The sequence below is a fragment of the Sinocyclocheilus anshuiensis genome, unplaced genomic scaffold (assembly GCF_001515605.1).
Source record: "Sinocyclocheilus anshuiensis isolate Anshui unplaced genomic scaffold, SAMN03320099.WGS_v1.1 scaffold724, whole genome shotgun sequence".
Lineage (NCBI taxonomy): Eukaryota > Metazoa > Chordata > Actinopteri > Cypriniformes > Cyprinidae > Sinocyclocheilus > Sinocyclocheilus anshuiensis.
This window is the reverse complement of record NW_015555740.1, coordinates 220,943-235,762: the sequence shown is the minus strand read 5'-3', so window position 1 is coordinate 235,762 and position 14,820 is coordinate 220,943. Positions and strand designations below refer to the sequence as shown.

At 34.9% G+C, this 14,820-nt stretch overlaps 3 protein-coding genes across 3 annotated transcripts; all 3 read left to right on the top strand.

The window, feature by feature from the left end:
• The first annotated feature begins 1,118 nt into the window (after nt 1–1,118).
• Nucleotides 1,119–2,207, top strand: LOC107673194 (ecto-ADP-ribosyltransferase 5-like). The gene is made up of 3 exons (XM_016466694.1): nt 1,119–1,183; nt 1,268–1,382; nt 1,458–2,207. Exons 2-3 carry the CDS (start codon nt 1,332–1,334, stop codon nt 2,205–2,207), a joined length of 801 nt encoding a protein of 266 aa, XP_016322180.1. The 5' UTR covers nt 1,119–1,183; nt 1,268–1,331.
• Nucleotides 2,208–6,221: 4,014 nt separating this feature from the next.
• Nucleotides 6,222–9,023, top strand: LOC107673193 (NAD(P)(+)--arginine ADP-ribosyltransferase 2-like). The gene is made up of 5 exons (XM_016466693.1): nt 6,222–6,272; nt 6,348–7,103; nt 8,316–8,358; nt 8,809–8,822; nt 8,898–9,023. Exons 1-5 carry the CDS (start codon nt 6,222–6,224, stop codon nt 9,021–9,023), a joined length of 990 nt encoding a protein of 329 aa, XP_016322179.1.
• A 611-nt stretch (nt 9,024–9,634) lies between these two features.
• Nucleotides 9,635–12,355, top strand: LOC107673192 (ecto-ADP-ribosyltransferase 5-like). Its single transcript, XM_016466692.1, has 5 exons — nt 9,635–9,677; nt 9,925–10,067; nt 11,081–11,164; nt 11,399–11,497; nt 11,573–12,355. Exons 1-5 carry the CDS (start codon nt 9,635–9,637, stop codon nt 12,353–12,355), a joined length of 1,152 nt encoding a protein of 383 aa, XP_016322178.1.
• Nucleotides 12,356–14,820: the final 2,465 nt, after the last annotated feature.

Sequence of the window (14,820 nt, the reverse complement as noted above, 5' to 3'; positions counted from 1 at the left end):
ATGTGGAAAATAATGTGTTTTTTGAACCTTAAACCGCATAAACACATTTCATTACACCAAATACACAAAATAATGTTCTTTTTAGCAGCATCATATGACCCCTTTAAAAGATTTAATTTTACAAAAAATAATTTTATTTCAGCTCTTCATTTTATTCCTGTTCTTTATTATATACATCTGATAATTAGCCATTCAATAGCAGAGCATCTAGGAGTGAAATAACCCATGCACAGTTCATTAGTAAATCCCTGACAAATTAAGATTAAAAATTCTAATTGGGAATAGTTAATATCTAAAATGTTGAACAATAGTTTCAAATTTAATTCAAATTCAAAATAAACAAACTAATTAATTAATTAATTAGTAAGTGAGTAGCTCATTCACATACTCATGAATTAATCATTAATCAACTCTTATTCAGTTACTAGTTGTGTTGTCAGAATCAGTTGTGGCCTTTATCACTTCATCCTAAATGTCAAGGCCTAGACAGCGTCTGACACAATAGGATTGTACTGCGGGTAGATTTGAAACAGTGTGTTTCATTTATCTATTTTCACCCCTTAAATAGACGTTGTTCGTTATCTTTGGATTAGAGAAATGTATGTCCTTGAAATTTTCTCCTACTATGCATCATTGTCATGATAACAAAGTATTACTCTTTGGTGAACAGATATACAATAAACAGAAAAAGAGAAAATTGTCCTTTTTTAATGAAAACTGATGAAACTCCTCTCTAGACCAGATCAAGAAATGATGATGCAAACTAAACTGAATCACATTCATTTCATTTCAACTCAGAATCTGTATTGCATCTCTATCATTCTATAGAATCAGAATGGCTCAAAGTACAACTGATCTGGGGTAAAAGCCTGAGGCATGTTAAGCCTTGTTACACGTCTAAACAGAAGCCCAGAGTTTGTCCAGTGTGAAACCGCACATAGACCTTCACAAGAGTTGCATTATGATGAGCTCAACAGTTTGTTTAACACACTTCAGCTGTTATATCCCACAACACACGCACACATTATCAGTGATATAAAACAGCAACTTCCCCATCTCTTGGGTTGAAGAGTCGTTGTCGTCTGACTGTGACTCTTCTGATCTTCTAATCTCATTGTTGCTCCTGAACTTCGGAAAAATACTGAAAACAGAATCTGACAAAAAGAGACAACAGTATTCTCAGGTAAGTTTGGGCTTAAAGTAAAAGTCAATATAATTCTTCAATCAGTGAATGTCACAGGTTTAATTGCATTGTGTTTGTTTATAGGTTGTTTAAGCATCTGCTCTTCACTAGATCTACTAGATCATCTGAGGGATTCGACTGAATCAAGATGCTGCTGATCATTGAAGCTCTTCTGCTAATTTTAGCTGCTCTAGTACAGGTAAGCTTGTGTTCTAGTATGAATATTACAGACATGAATACTGATTATTGATTGTTATGATTCATGTTGCTGCAGGATCACAGAGCTGCTGGTGCTGCAAGAAAGATATATCCATTGGATATGGCACCAAATTCTGTTGATGACCAATATGAGGGCTGCACAGAGAAAATGGCAGACTTGGTGAAAACAAAATATCTGAAGATGGAAATCAGTAACTCAGCTGAATTTAATAACACTTGGCATGATGGTGAAAATAAAGCCAAGAATCCAGAGGATAATTTGAAACGGATTCATTCAGTTGCCATTTATGTGTACACTAACAATAATTCTGTTGTATATCGTCACTTCAATAACGCTGTCCGTAGTGAGAAACAAAAATACAAAGACAAGACATTCACATGGTATTCACTTCACTTTTTGTTAACAGATGCAACAAAGATTCTGAAGAAAACACAAACTAAATGCTATTCAACATATCGTGGTACTCCAGTTGAATTTGCTAAGGACGTTCTGAACAAAGAGATTCGTTTCGGCTCATTTACGTCCTCCTCGTTTGATCAAGCAGTAGCAAGTGGTTTCGGACCTAGATCTTGTTTTGAAATTGAAACTTGTGAAGGTATTTCTGTGATAAAATACTCTATGTATCCTGACCAGGAAGAGGTGCTGATTCCTCCATATGAGAAGTTTAAAATCACTGATGTCAAGACGAAAGGGCAGAAAGGTGCCTGGTGTGACACTGTGTTCACTTTGAAAAGCACTGGAACAGTAAGTTACCTGAACTGTGGTGTTGATGCAAAACTAGTTCAAGACAGGGCCAAACTTTAAATCTTCATTCACTGTGTATCTTCAAAGTGAACGTTGCTTCTATTATAATATATGATTGTTTGATTAATTCTAAATAAAAAAACAATCTTCACAAGCTTTTAAGTAAATCAGTAATGACGCTTTGTAGTGTCATAAAAGTTAGCAATCATCAAATTTTTCTGCTTTGTCTTGTTTTGATCAAGTTTAACATGTAACTCTGTAAGCTGTGTATGGGGAAACAACTGAGTAGGCAAAAAAATGTATTCTAATTACATGAAGAAATTATATAAAAGCATACTCTAAAACACACTCTATTCTCTATGTAATTCTTGTTATAAAAACATAAAACTTTATCATATTTTCATAAGGAGCCTAAACAATGAAATATCAAGAACGACAATGGGTCTCTTCAAACGTATACTTGTTCATTACTATATATATATATATATTTATATATTGTCTTTTTCAACAAATGATCAGTAAAATTAGGTGCTTCAGAAAATGATCAACCTCAATATTATGTAAGCTGTTTAATTTTCTATTCATTTATAAGAGGTTTGCAAATTCTGCAACTTGAAGTAAATACAGTGTAAACTTTGTTGTGGTCTTGGTTATCAACACTTTTTTTTTTACTGCCGACTGTGTAAAAAAAAAAAAAAACTTGGCAAAAAAAAAAATAAATAAAAAAAACCTTGGCACAGCTTTAAAGTTTGTGTTTGGTTACAGCACCACCCACTGGTCAAAGTGTATACATGACTTCTGACATTTAAAGTGGTAGTTCACCCAAAATTGAAAATTTTACTGTCATTTATGAATTTCTATCTTCTGTTGAACATAAAAGAAGATATTTCAAAGAATATGGGTAACCAAACGGTTAGTGGTAGCCATTACTTTTACATTATTTTTGGGTGAACTATCCCTTTAACTTAACCATGGCCTACATATATGATGTCTTTCTTATCAGAATGAGTAATATATTGTCAAATTAGCAAGTTTCACAAGTTTTGATTTTAAAACCACGAATACTTATGCTTTTGGCCAATAAAGAAAGGTGGCTTCATGATCTTATAGCCTACAACTTTTGAACCACATAGTTTTCTTTATATTTCATGTGTTTAATTCAGAATCTGTATCGCATCTGTAACTTTAATAGAGCCAAAACTGCTCGAATTACAACTACAACTACTAACAAGGCATGTAAAGGTTGTTTTTACATGTCTAGCCAGGAACTCGTACCGTGTGAAACCACACACAGACCTTCACAAGTGTTGCATTATGATGAGCTCAACAGTTTAGTTGAGCTAAAAGATAACACTTCAGCAGATCACACTTCAGCTCAGAACACACACACATTATTAGCTAAATAAAAAGGCAACTTCAACAAAATAGCAATTGTAATACATCAAAGTTCAGAGAAAGAAGTACAGAAAGTAAGAAGTGCTGAGATATTAAGCATTGAAATCAGGAGCAAAGAGACTAAAAGGGAAACCAAATGCTTGTTTCATATCCAGATGCAAAGGCTTCTCAGAAAACCTAAATATATCTGACTGGGCGCTCACATTTCTTGACAAACTAAAGACATAAATGAAATTTGTAAATGTGACCCTGGACCACAAAACCAGTCATAAGGGCCAATTTTTCGAGATTTGAGAACTGAGATTTATACACTGAATTTATATACTGAAAGCTGAATAAATAAGCTTTCCATTGATGTATGGTTTGTTAGGATAGGACAATATTTGGCCGAGATGCAACTATTTGGAAATCTGGAATCTGAGGGTGCAAAAAATCTAAATACTGAGAAAATTGACCTTAAAGTTGTCCAGATGAAGTTCTTAGCAATGCATATTACTAATCAAAAATTAAGTTTTTATATATTTACAGTAAGAAATTTACAAAATATCTTCATGGAACATGATCGTTACTTAATATCCTAATGATTTTTGGCATAAAAGAAAAATAAATAATTTTGACCCATACAATGTATTTTTGGCTATTGCTACAAATATACCCCAGCGACTTAAAACTGGTGTTGTGCCCCAGGGTCACATATATTAGAAATTAAAGCTACACTGTAAAAAATTACCGTGAATTTAACGGTAAAAGACTGTAAAAATGCTACAGTAAAAACCTGTTAAATGGTTAACGGTAAATTCCCCTACTATATAAGGTGAAAAACTGTATTGGACATTACATGTATTGGACATTAGTTTTACGGTAGTATACCGTTTTTGGAAGTGAAAAATACCGTTTAATTTACAGTGAATAACCGTAAATTGACATTCCCAGAATTCCCTGCGTTACATTTCAAATTTGATGTTTTTTTTGTTGAAGTAACTATGTTTCTTCTTAGTTTTTTCTTATCAGTTTTGTATATTAGGTTTGTGTGTTACACCTAATGTTGTTATGAATGTTTATTGCATTATTTCGGTTTCATGTGTGTTACCATTATGGTGTTTAGTGTTCATGTGACTGACACTGTGCACCTTCTATATATGTTATTATTTAAGAACTGCTTGTGATGGGCTTTGGTTCATCATGTGACTTTCTCATCACCGCCTGCATTTGGTGGTTATCAGTGTATTACAAAGGTACAAAACAGATTTCAGTACTTCAATAAGGTTGGTATATTAACATTATATCAGTTAATGAAATGATGGTAGTTAACTGTAAATTTAAGTTAAAACCGTAAAACCTAAAACGTTGCTACCGTATTTTTTATGGTAAAATTCCAGCAACCACAGCTGCCGGTTTTTTACCGTAAATTTGACGGAATTTTTTTTACAGTGTATAGATTGTACTGAATGTCAGCTTGCTTATTTTGCTCAAGGTAAGGATTTATAAAGTCCACATGTCATGCAAACAAGACTCTTCTAACCACAGGTCAAGAGGTGTCGTTCCAACCACAGAATTTTGTGAAGCTATGTGCAAATGTTCATTGGAACTATAATTTTGGGAAACAACGACTCAGTGAACTATGCAAAGTATCTAAAGACTGCTCAAAAAGTCATTAAATGTTGCTAGATGATGTCATGCACTGTATTTTAATAATATATAAGTGAATGTCAAATAAAGCTGTTGTTATTTACATATTTTCTGTCAGACAACGAAACGAGTATGATATATAGTGACTGACCTTAACTAGCAATCCAAAAAGTCACTTGATTTATTGCTAATCATTTTAAAAGGAATAAAAGTCACTATTTATTCACAAAGTTGCTAAATTGCCAGCACTGGTTGATAACTTCTGTTTTAAGTGTTTCCACATGTTTTGCAGGACATTCATAGTCTTATACAAAATTTGTAAATATTATTTGTAAGGCCTTTTTTTGAGATGGAGACAGTAGAGATGATACAGGAATTGACAGGGCAGAAGAGATGGAGGCTGGGACTGGGAATAATGTAATTTGTATTTATTTTGTTTAATTCTGATAATGTCTTCCAGCTGTAACTTTCATAGAGTCAGAATTGCTTGAAGTGTAATGTTTTTTTTTTAGCCTTTGTTAGTCCAGTGTGAAACCACACGCAGACCTTCACAAGTGTTGCACTAGACGAGCTCAACAGTTTAGCTGAGCTGAATGCAACAAGATCACACTTCAGCTGTTATATTTCAGAAAACACACACACATTATTAGCAATATAAAAAGCAACTTCAGCCTCGACATCTGTTTGTTTGAAGAGTCGTTGTTGTCTGGCTGTGAGCGACTGACTTTTCGGATGTTCTCTTCGTTGCTCTTGAGCTCCTGAAAAACAGCAAAAAGAAAACTCAGAATCTTTTAAGGTAAGTTTGGGGGTAAAATATCATTGATCAAGGTCATTGGGCAAATCTATGTGCATGTTCTTACTGAAGTGATATACATATGAAGTATTTGTTAAGCCCTGTGTCTCTGGTTGTCTTTCAGCAGCTGTTCTTCACTAGATCTACTAGATCATCTGAGGGATTTGACCTGTGAGACAATTTTGTGTTTCTTGTCTTTCAGCATCTGCGCTTCACTATTTCTTAATAGATCATCTGAGGGATTCGACTGAATCAAGATGCTGCTGATCATTGAAGCTCTTCTGCTCATTTTAGCTGCTCTAGGACAGGTAAGCTTGTGTTCTAGTATGAATATTACAGACATTAATACTGATGATTGATCATTATGATTCCTGTTGCTGCAGGATCACAGAGCTGCTGCTGCAAGAAAGATATATCCATTGGATATGGCACCGAATTCAGTTGATGACCAATATAAGGGCTGTAGAGAGAACATGTCAAATCATGTGTGGACTAACTATCTGAAGAAGGAACTCAATAACTCAACTGATTTTAGAAATGCTTGGAAACATGCTGAAAAGAATGTTACCCATAACTGGAATATTTTCAGCAAATTAAAAAAAGAACATAAAATTGCTATCTGGGTGTACACTGACCCAAATTCTAAAATATATGTTCAATTCAACAATGACACTCGTAATGGCAAAAAAAACTACACAGTCATGACATACAAATGGTATTCACGTTACTTTCTGTTAACAGATGCGATACAGATTCTGAAGAAACAACAAAATAAATGCTATTTAACTTATCGTGGTACAAATGTTAAATTTAATGAGCATGATTTTATAGGCATTCGTTTTGGCTCATTTACATCCTCCTCTGTTTATCCTGGCAGGGCACACAGTTTTGGAAATGTTTCTTGTTTTGAAATTCGCACTTGTGAAGGTGCTAATATTAAAAAATATTCTAGGCTTCCTTATGAGGAAGAGGTGCTGATTCCTCCTTATGAGACGTTTAATGTCACTGCTGTCAAGACAAAAACAGATCAGAAAAATCTCAAGTGTCAGACTGTGTTTGAGTTGAACAGCATTGGAATAAAAAGTGACCTGAACTGTGCTCTATTCAAGAAACCATCCAAGACCATAAAGTACATCAAAGTACTCTGATATGCACAGACCAAAGTTATTTGAATTTACAAATGTACATCGGTTCAGGACAAAAAATAAAAAATAAAATAATTTTAATAGTAATTTTAACATTATTTTGTTATGTGTTTAAGTACTAACCATTTAACCTGTAGGTACTACATGTTTTTTGTTGTTATTGAACATTGATTGTCTTGTTATATTGAATTACAGCATTTGTTGGATTGTACAGACAAATTAGAGTGCTTAAGCTTTTTTTTTTTTATCAGATTCACATTCAGCTTCTGTTAACCAAATAAATCTCTCAAAGCACCTTATTTTCTCTCATAATTCTCTTTGATAACAAAACATTTTGTGACTGCATGTTATGGTGGGAACATAAATGTGACCAACTGGAAAAATTATGGAAAATCATTATCCTGTGAGGAAAACCTTGATATGGATAATTTATCTCTAACATACTACACAAGATACAATTTTAATTATATTTAATTTTTTTGTAATCTTATCCTTTAAAAGTAGAATGAAAGTAAATTATTTATAAAATTAATTTTGCATGTACAAATGCCAGGATTTGACAACTGTGAATGGCATTTTGTCCACCATTTCACCTATTGTTTATGGAAAATGGGTTGAATATAAGGACCCCAAGTTTTAGGATTATGGTAAACAAGGTAAACAAGCACAACTGCATGACTGGGTTGTGATACAGGTACATTCATACTTTTTAATGCCATTTTGTCACTTCAGAGAAACAGATAGAGATGCATTTTATAGTTGGTGTGTCTCCACCTATTACACAAATGTATGATTCTTGATGTATGATCTTGCCTTTTTAAAGAGCAGTATTAGAGGCCAAGCATCAAAGTTGCATTGGCATCTATTATCTATACGTTTTCTTACTATTCTTCTGATCCCTTTGCTATTAACAGGCAGCACTATATGGTAAAATGTTATTAAATTTGGCACAGTTTTAGGGCAGTTTCTGAAAAATCATCTGACCAAATTTGGTGTCAGTTTCTCCAAACCTATAGCGCCACCAAAAATTCAAATTCCACTTCAGTTTTAGCTAGTGAAGTTTGTAATAAATGGTCTAGAAGCCACTTTTAACCACTTTTGTTCTGAACAAAGCGGTTTGTTTTGGTTCTGTCACATCACATCAGAATCTTTACATCACATTCCTGAACAATTTCATAAAGGATTGCATTCTTTCTAAATATCCAGGCGGGTTTTCTGAATTTAAGAGGGTTCTTGGAGTTGGGCCAAGGTAAGCTAAACAAATGCACTACATGCGTCAAGATGACATTTGTGATATACAAAAGCCACTTTCCTCATCTCTTAGTTTGAATTGATGTCTGGCTGTGAGTGACTGACTTTTCTGATCTTCTCCTCTCGTTGCTTCTGAGCTCCTGAAAAATAACAAAAAGAAAAACATAATCTGACAACAAGAGAGAACAGTATTCTCAGGTAAGTTTGGGGTTAAACTAAAAAAACACTATATAAGTGATTATTTCGAACAGTTCTGATACTAGAATGAATATGATTTTAAAACTTATATATGTTGGTATGTATGTACATGTTCCTATTGTGAAATATTTTGTACTTGCTAAACCCTATTGTGTCTCTGGTTGTCTTTCAGCATCTGTGCTTCACTAGATCTACTAGAGCATCTGAGGGATTCAATTGAATCAAGATGCTGCTCTTCTTCTCATTTTAGCTGCTCTAGGACAGGTAAGCTTGTGTTCTAGTATGAATATTACAGGCATGATTACTGATGATTGATCATTATGATTCCTGTTGCTGCAGGATCACAGAGCAGCTGCTGCTGTTGAAAAGATATTTCCATTAGATATACCAAATTCTGCTGATGACCAATATGAGGGATGTACAAATGAAATGGCAGCCAAGGTGGAGAAATACTATAGAGAATGAAAGATCTGGATCAGCTGAATTTATCAAGACTTGGCAAGAAGAATGCAAAGAAAGCAGAGGATAACTTGCAGCAGATTCATTCAGTTGCTATTCATGTTTACACTTACAAAGACTCTACAGTATATAGTAATTTCACTAGTGCCACTCGCACTGACAAACAGAAATACAGAGAGGGGACATTCACATGGTATTCACTTCACTTTCTGTTAACAGAAGCGATACAGATTCTGAAGAAAACACAAAATAGATGCTATATAGATTTGTTTCTGATTGTTAACCTTTTTAATTTTATTTATTTATCTGTTTTCTTCTTCTTCTTAGTTTTACTTTACTCATCTGGTACAATTACGTGGTCTTGTTTCATGAACTCATTGTATATTTTTAGTGAAATGTTACAACCAACATAGGCTCATTCAAAATACGTGCCTCTAAATACATTTCTGAAAAACTGAAAAAACGGTTGGTTGCTCTCTAAAGAGGGTACACTGTAAAGTGACAGTCATGTTACAACATGTCCATGTGACAGGTGATATAATAATAAAAAACACAAGATTTACTAAAATATGGTGTCAAAAGCAATTGATTCACTTCAGTAGTAAGAAATTGGGCACATGAGGATGAACAAACAACACAAAGTCAGCAAAAACAATGCAGGTAAATGAAGACTCACACAACTCAGAGGACAAGAAGACACTTATAGTATATTTCATGAGATGCTAGTACTGTGAAGTGGACTTGTTTGTAATGCGCAAACAACTGAGCGAAGAGACAAAAGTGTCTGAAACGCTATCTGTGGGAAGCATTTGAGAAGTTTCAAGGTTTCAAGACTTCTTGTGTGATTTACTAAAATTTCTCAAATTAAATACTTTGGATCTTCTAAGTATTTTCATAATTCCTGCAGGAAATCCATTTGATACAAACCAGCCAGTAAATGACAGTCTCCACCATCATCTCAGCTATGTTCATGGAAAAGAGTTTGAATACGAGGACCCAATGTTTCAGGATTATGACGAACAAACCAAACAAGCACAACTACATGACTGGGTGTGTTGTGATACAGGTGCATTCATAATTTTTAATGCCATTTATTCATGTTAGACAAACAGATACAGATGCATTTTAAAGTTGGAGTGTGTTTCCACCTGAAGATCTGCATGTGTCTGGTTCCGGCAGAAAATGTGGAAAGCAACCTTGCATTGGCATCTATTGAATCTATTAGTTTTCTTATTTTTTTTATTCCCTTTGCCATAGACAGGCAGAAAAGCATAGTAAAATGTTAGTAAATTTTGCACAGTTATAGGACAGGCACAGAAAAATCATCTGACCAAATTTGTTGTCACTCTCTCAAACCCTATAGCACCACCAAAAGTAAAAATATCACTTCAGTGTTAGAAATGTATGGAATAAATGGTCTAGAAAACACTATTAAACATTGTTGAAAACATACTTGCTCAGACTTGTCCTAGAGCTTTCAACAGATAAACCCAAATTCGGGTGAAATGTTTTTCAGACAAAAGCCAAAAACATCTTTTGTGATAGTCAACCATTCCCATGTGACACAATGAATAAATGGTGTGTGGACTTCAAAAGAAGTGACGTCAGATTTTTGATGTATTGACATGGAGCCCTAAAGTCCATAATGATTTCAACCAACATTAAAAAATGGTATACTGATGGAATTCACCTCGGTTTTTTTTTACAGAAGTGATACAGATTCAGAAGAAAACACAAAATAAATGCTATTTCACAATTTCATAGGGGTTTGCAATCTTGCTATCTATCTATTTGCTAGGCAGGTTTTATAAATTTCATTTGCATTAAATTGGTTCAATTTTAAGTTTACACATCCTTAAGTCAAAACTGTAAAATATCAAACTTGCAAAATGTTCTCCTAACTAATGTTAAGAATTTGCTTGAACAGTGTTTGTTGTAGTAGGAATTTATGCCAACAAAGACTATTTTGTTGAAATACCTGTTCAAATGTTGTTCCAACTGACTCTCCAAATAGTCATCTGGATGAACAATGTACTGTGATGCATCATTTATCTCACTCACAGACCCACACAGAACACATGGACACGGATGATCTGCGATATACAAAAGCCTCATCTCCTGGTTTGAAGAGTCATTGTCGTCTGACTGTGAGCGACTGACTTTTCTGATCTTCTCCTCTCGGCTGTTGCTCCTGAGCACCTGAAAAATAACAAAAAGAAAACTCACAATCTGACAACAAAAGAGAAACGTATTTTTTTAGGTACGTTTGGGTTTAAATTAAAAGGACAATATAACCGTTTTATTGTAAACATCTATGTAAATATTGGTTTCCATTTAAATAGATATAGCATTTGTTAAACCCTGCTTTGTTTGACTTTCAGAATCTGTGCTTCACTAGATCTACTAGATCTGGAGATTTGACAATCAAGATACCGCTGCTCATTGAAGCTCTTCTTCTCATTTTAGCTGCTCTAGGACAGGTAAGCTTGTGTTCTAGTATGAATATTACATACATGAATACTGATGGTTGATCATTATGATTCCTGTTGCTGCAGGATCACAGAACAACTGTTGAAGGACAGATATTTCCATTGGATATGGCACCAAATTCTGTCGATGACCAATATGACGGTTGTACTATGAAAATGGCGAATCTGGTGAAGACATTGCTAGAGAAGGAAAGATCTGGCTCAGCTGAATTTAATAAGACTTGGCAAGAAGGTGAAGAGAATGCAAATAAAGCAGAGGATAACTTGCAGCAGATTCATTCAGTCGCTATTCATGTTTACACTAACAAAGACTCTACAGTATATAATAATTTCACTAGTGCCACTCGCACTGACAAACAGAAATACAGAGAGGGGACATTCACATGGTATTCACTTCACTTTCTGTTAACAGAAGCGATACAGATTCTGAAGAAAACACAAAATAGATGCTATGTAACTTATCGTGGTACAAATGTTAAATTTGATGTTAAGAGCAAAGAGGTTCGTTTGAGCTCATTTTCATCCTCCTCTCTTGATCGAACAGTGATACAGGGTTTTGGAAATAAATCTTGTTTTGAAATCTACACTTGTGAAGGTGCTAATCTGACAAAATACTCTAAGTATCCCGATGAGAAAGAGGTGCTGATTCCTCCATATGAGAATTTTAAAGTCACCACTGTCAAAAACAGGACAGATCAGCCTGATCTTTGGTGTGAAACTGTGTTTGTGTTGAACAGCACTGGAAAAAGTGACCTGAGTTGTGCATTGTTTAACAGTGGAAACCATGCTGCTTTCTTTAATGTTCTACTAATTTTGCAAATATTATTTTGCAAAGTGTTTACCTGCTAACTGGTATATTTTACATTTCACGTTGTTACTAAACTTTAAATTTCTTGTCATGCTTAATTAAATTTGATATTCCAGGAACAGTATGATACTATTAGTACTGATGGGAGTAAAGAAGCTTTTCTAAACTTACAATTTATTTAATCTTTTTGTTTTTCTCAACTTGTGTAAATGCACTTTGGTTTAAAAGCGTTTTTTTTTTTTATTTTACATTAAATTTACACACTTGGTACGATTATGTGGTCTTGCTTCATGAACACATTGTATCGGCGAGCGTACAATGTATAAAGCATAAGGCATGTTATAACATGTTTATGTGACTGTTTAAGTCTTAATCTGAATTTATAATAAAGCAAGATAAACAAAAATATTGTTTCAATATTTTATTGTTTTATTTATTCACTTAAGTAGTAAAAAATAAACTCATTTGGGAACATGAGAATAAATAAAGTCAGAAAAAACAATGCAGGTAAACATACATAAGAAATGCTGCCGCTGCACAAATAACATATGCAATAACCATCATTTATAACATGCATGAAATCACCCCGGAGGTGGAGGGTTTCTGAAGCGCGCTGCAACTGCTAAAGCAAGCACTAGCCAAGTATTTGAATGTTGAGCAGCTAGCTCATTGGCTGCTGATGTGAAAAGAAACCAATCAGCTGCGCCATGTGAATAATGATGTTATTTTTTATCAGATTGAGGCCATGTCCACACGTACACAAGTATTTTTATAAAAATCCGTTTAAAAAAAAATCTCCGTCCACATGAAAACGCAAACGCATGCTATGAAGCACTGTCAAGAGCATGCCAAACCAACAGGTGGCGATATAATCTCAACCGTAAAGCCATGTTGGCCAATCAGAAGCCTGAAAAAGTTTCCAGTAGGCGAAGATAACAGCGCAGGCTCCGACGTCACAAGCCAAAAACTACGGTTTCGCTGTCTATACGACAACACTGCAACCAGAGTTTTTGAAATTCTTCACCCTGGCAGGCGTTTTCAAAAATGTTCAGTTTCAGTGACCTGGTGCTGCGTTTGCGTGTGGACGAACGGCCAAACTGCGTAGAAAAAGCTGCGGTTTTAAAAATAACCGCGTTCGTGTGGACAGGGCCTGAGTTAGAACCTATTGGCCTGCGACATAGAGTTTAATGACAGAACTTTGTATTTAAGGGGATAGTTCACCCACAAATGAAAATTAGCCCATGATTTACTCACCCTCAAGACATCCTAGGTGTATGACTTTCTTTCAGATGAATCCAATCGGAGTTATATTGAAAATTGTCCTGGCTCTTCCAAGATTTATATAGGGATGGCTGACGCTAAACTGACGTTTCGACGCAGTGTCGAGATCCCGAAGCATAGATGTTTCGAAACACTGCTCCGAAGTGTGATTCAAAACACCCATGTCACGTGACAATGGCTAAATTAAGCTTTGGTGCGGTTCACAAGCGTTTCGACCGACAGGCGGCAAAATAAAAATCTTACAATGTAACAAATGTGACAGACTGTGGCTTGATTTCTTTTATTAATGTTCACTTCTCATGACCAAAATAATCATAATTATTCACAAAGAGGAGCTTAAAGGTTACAAAACCAAGCTCATGTAGACACATGTTAAAAACTCAACACATTATATATAAAAAAAATCAAATCAATTAAAAAATACAACTATAAAAAAACATAATTGCTCTTACAATGATGTGGACACACTTTATTGTTTGACATAAGCCTAAACAACGTAGGTTATCATTTGTAAATCGTTGTCAAGGCAGAGCAACATGTGCAAGTGACCACTATGTGTCACAGTGGAGACAGGTGTCTGATTGTTTCGAAGCCTTGACACAATTCGGCACATTTGCTTCAACTGTCGGTGCGTTCCAAACGGGATATATCACCCTCCGAAGGGCACTTCAGAGTGAAAACAATCATGGCCGCATTATTGAAGGGTCGTTCCAAACCGAAGTGCTCAAAACTGGCCACTTCAAAGGGCCTTTCGGAATGAAGGATTTCGAAGGGTACAACTGATGGACACTTCAGGCCCCCATGATCCTTTGCACAGGGAAGTTTGACGTCACAGAGTTTGACTTCACCTATAAATGTATGTATAGTATTTTTCTATACTAACTGTAATATTTAAAAGAGTTAGATTTGGTACATTATTATGGTCAAAACGACATTGTACTTCAACAATAATACTTTACAGCTACCTTTATCAGTCCATTAAAATGTCTCAAATAGACACATAATATACATTACAAACAGGGTTTCAAATTAACACCCGCCAACCCGCCAAATGTGGGTAAAAATCAGCTGTGGTGGGTAACGCGGTCAAATCACTAGCCAGTTTGGTGGGTTACTTTTTGTAAGTTATGTTCACTCATTAATTTCTTTGGGAAGTTCATGCAAGCCAAATCTGCGCAGGTTTAGCGCAAATACTGAACTCGTGAGACATCATGACATTATCGAG

Coding starts and splice junctions, on each gene's coding strand:
- LOC107673194 (XM_016466694.1), top strand. CDS start 1,332: ATGCTGCTGATCATTGAAGCTCTTCTGCTAATTTTAGCTGCTCTAGTA. Junction 1,383..1,457: donor TTTTAGCTGCTCTAGTACAG/GTAAGCTTGTGT, acceptor ATGTTGCTGCAG/GATCACAGAGCTGCTGGTGC.
- LOC107673193 (XM_016466693.1), top strand. CDS start 6,222: ATGCTGCTGATCATTGAAGCTCTTCTGCTCATTTTAGCTGCTCTAGGA. Junction 6,273..6,347: donor TTTTAGCTGCTCTAGGACAG/GTAAGCTTGTGT, acceptor CTGTTGCTGCAG/GATCACAGAGCTGCTGCTGC. Junction 7,104..8,315: donor AGACCATAAAGTACATCAAA/GTACTCTGATAT, acceptor CTAAATATCCAG/GCGGGTTTTCTGAATTTAAG.
- LOC107673192 (XM_016466692.1), top strand. CDS start 9,635: ATGAGGATGAACAAACAACACAAAGTCAGCAAAAACAATGCAG. Junction 9,678..9,924: donor AGTCAGCAAAAACAATGCAG/GTAAATGAAGAC, acceptor TAATTCCTGCAG/GAAATCCATTTGATACAAAC. Junction 11,498..11,572: donor TTTTAGCTGCTCTAGGACAG/GTAAGCTTGTGT, acceptor CTGTTGCTGCAG/GATCACAGAACAACTGTTGA.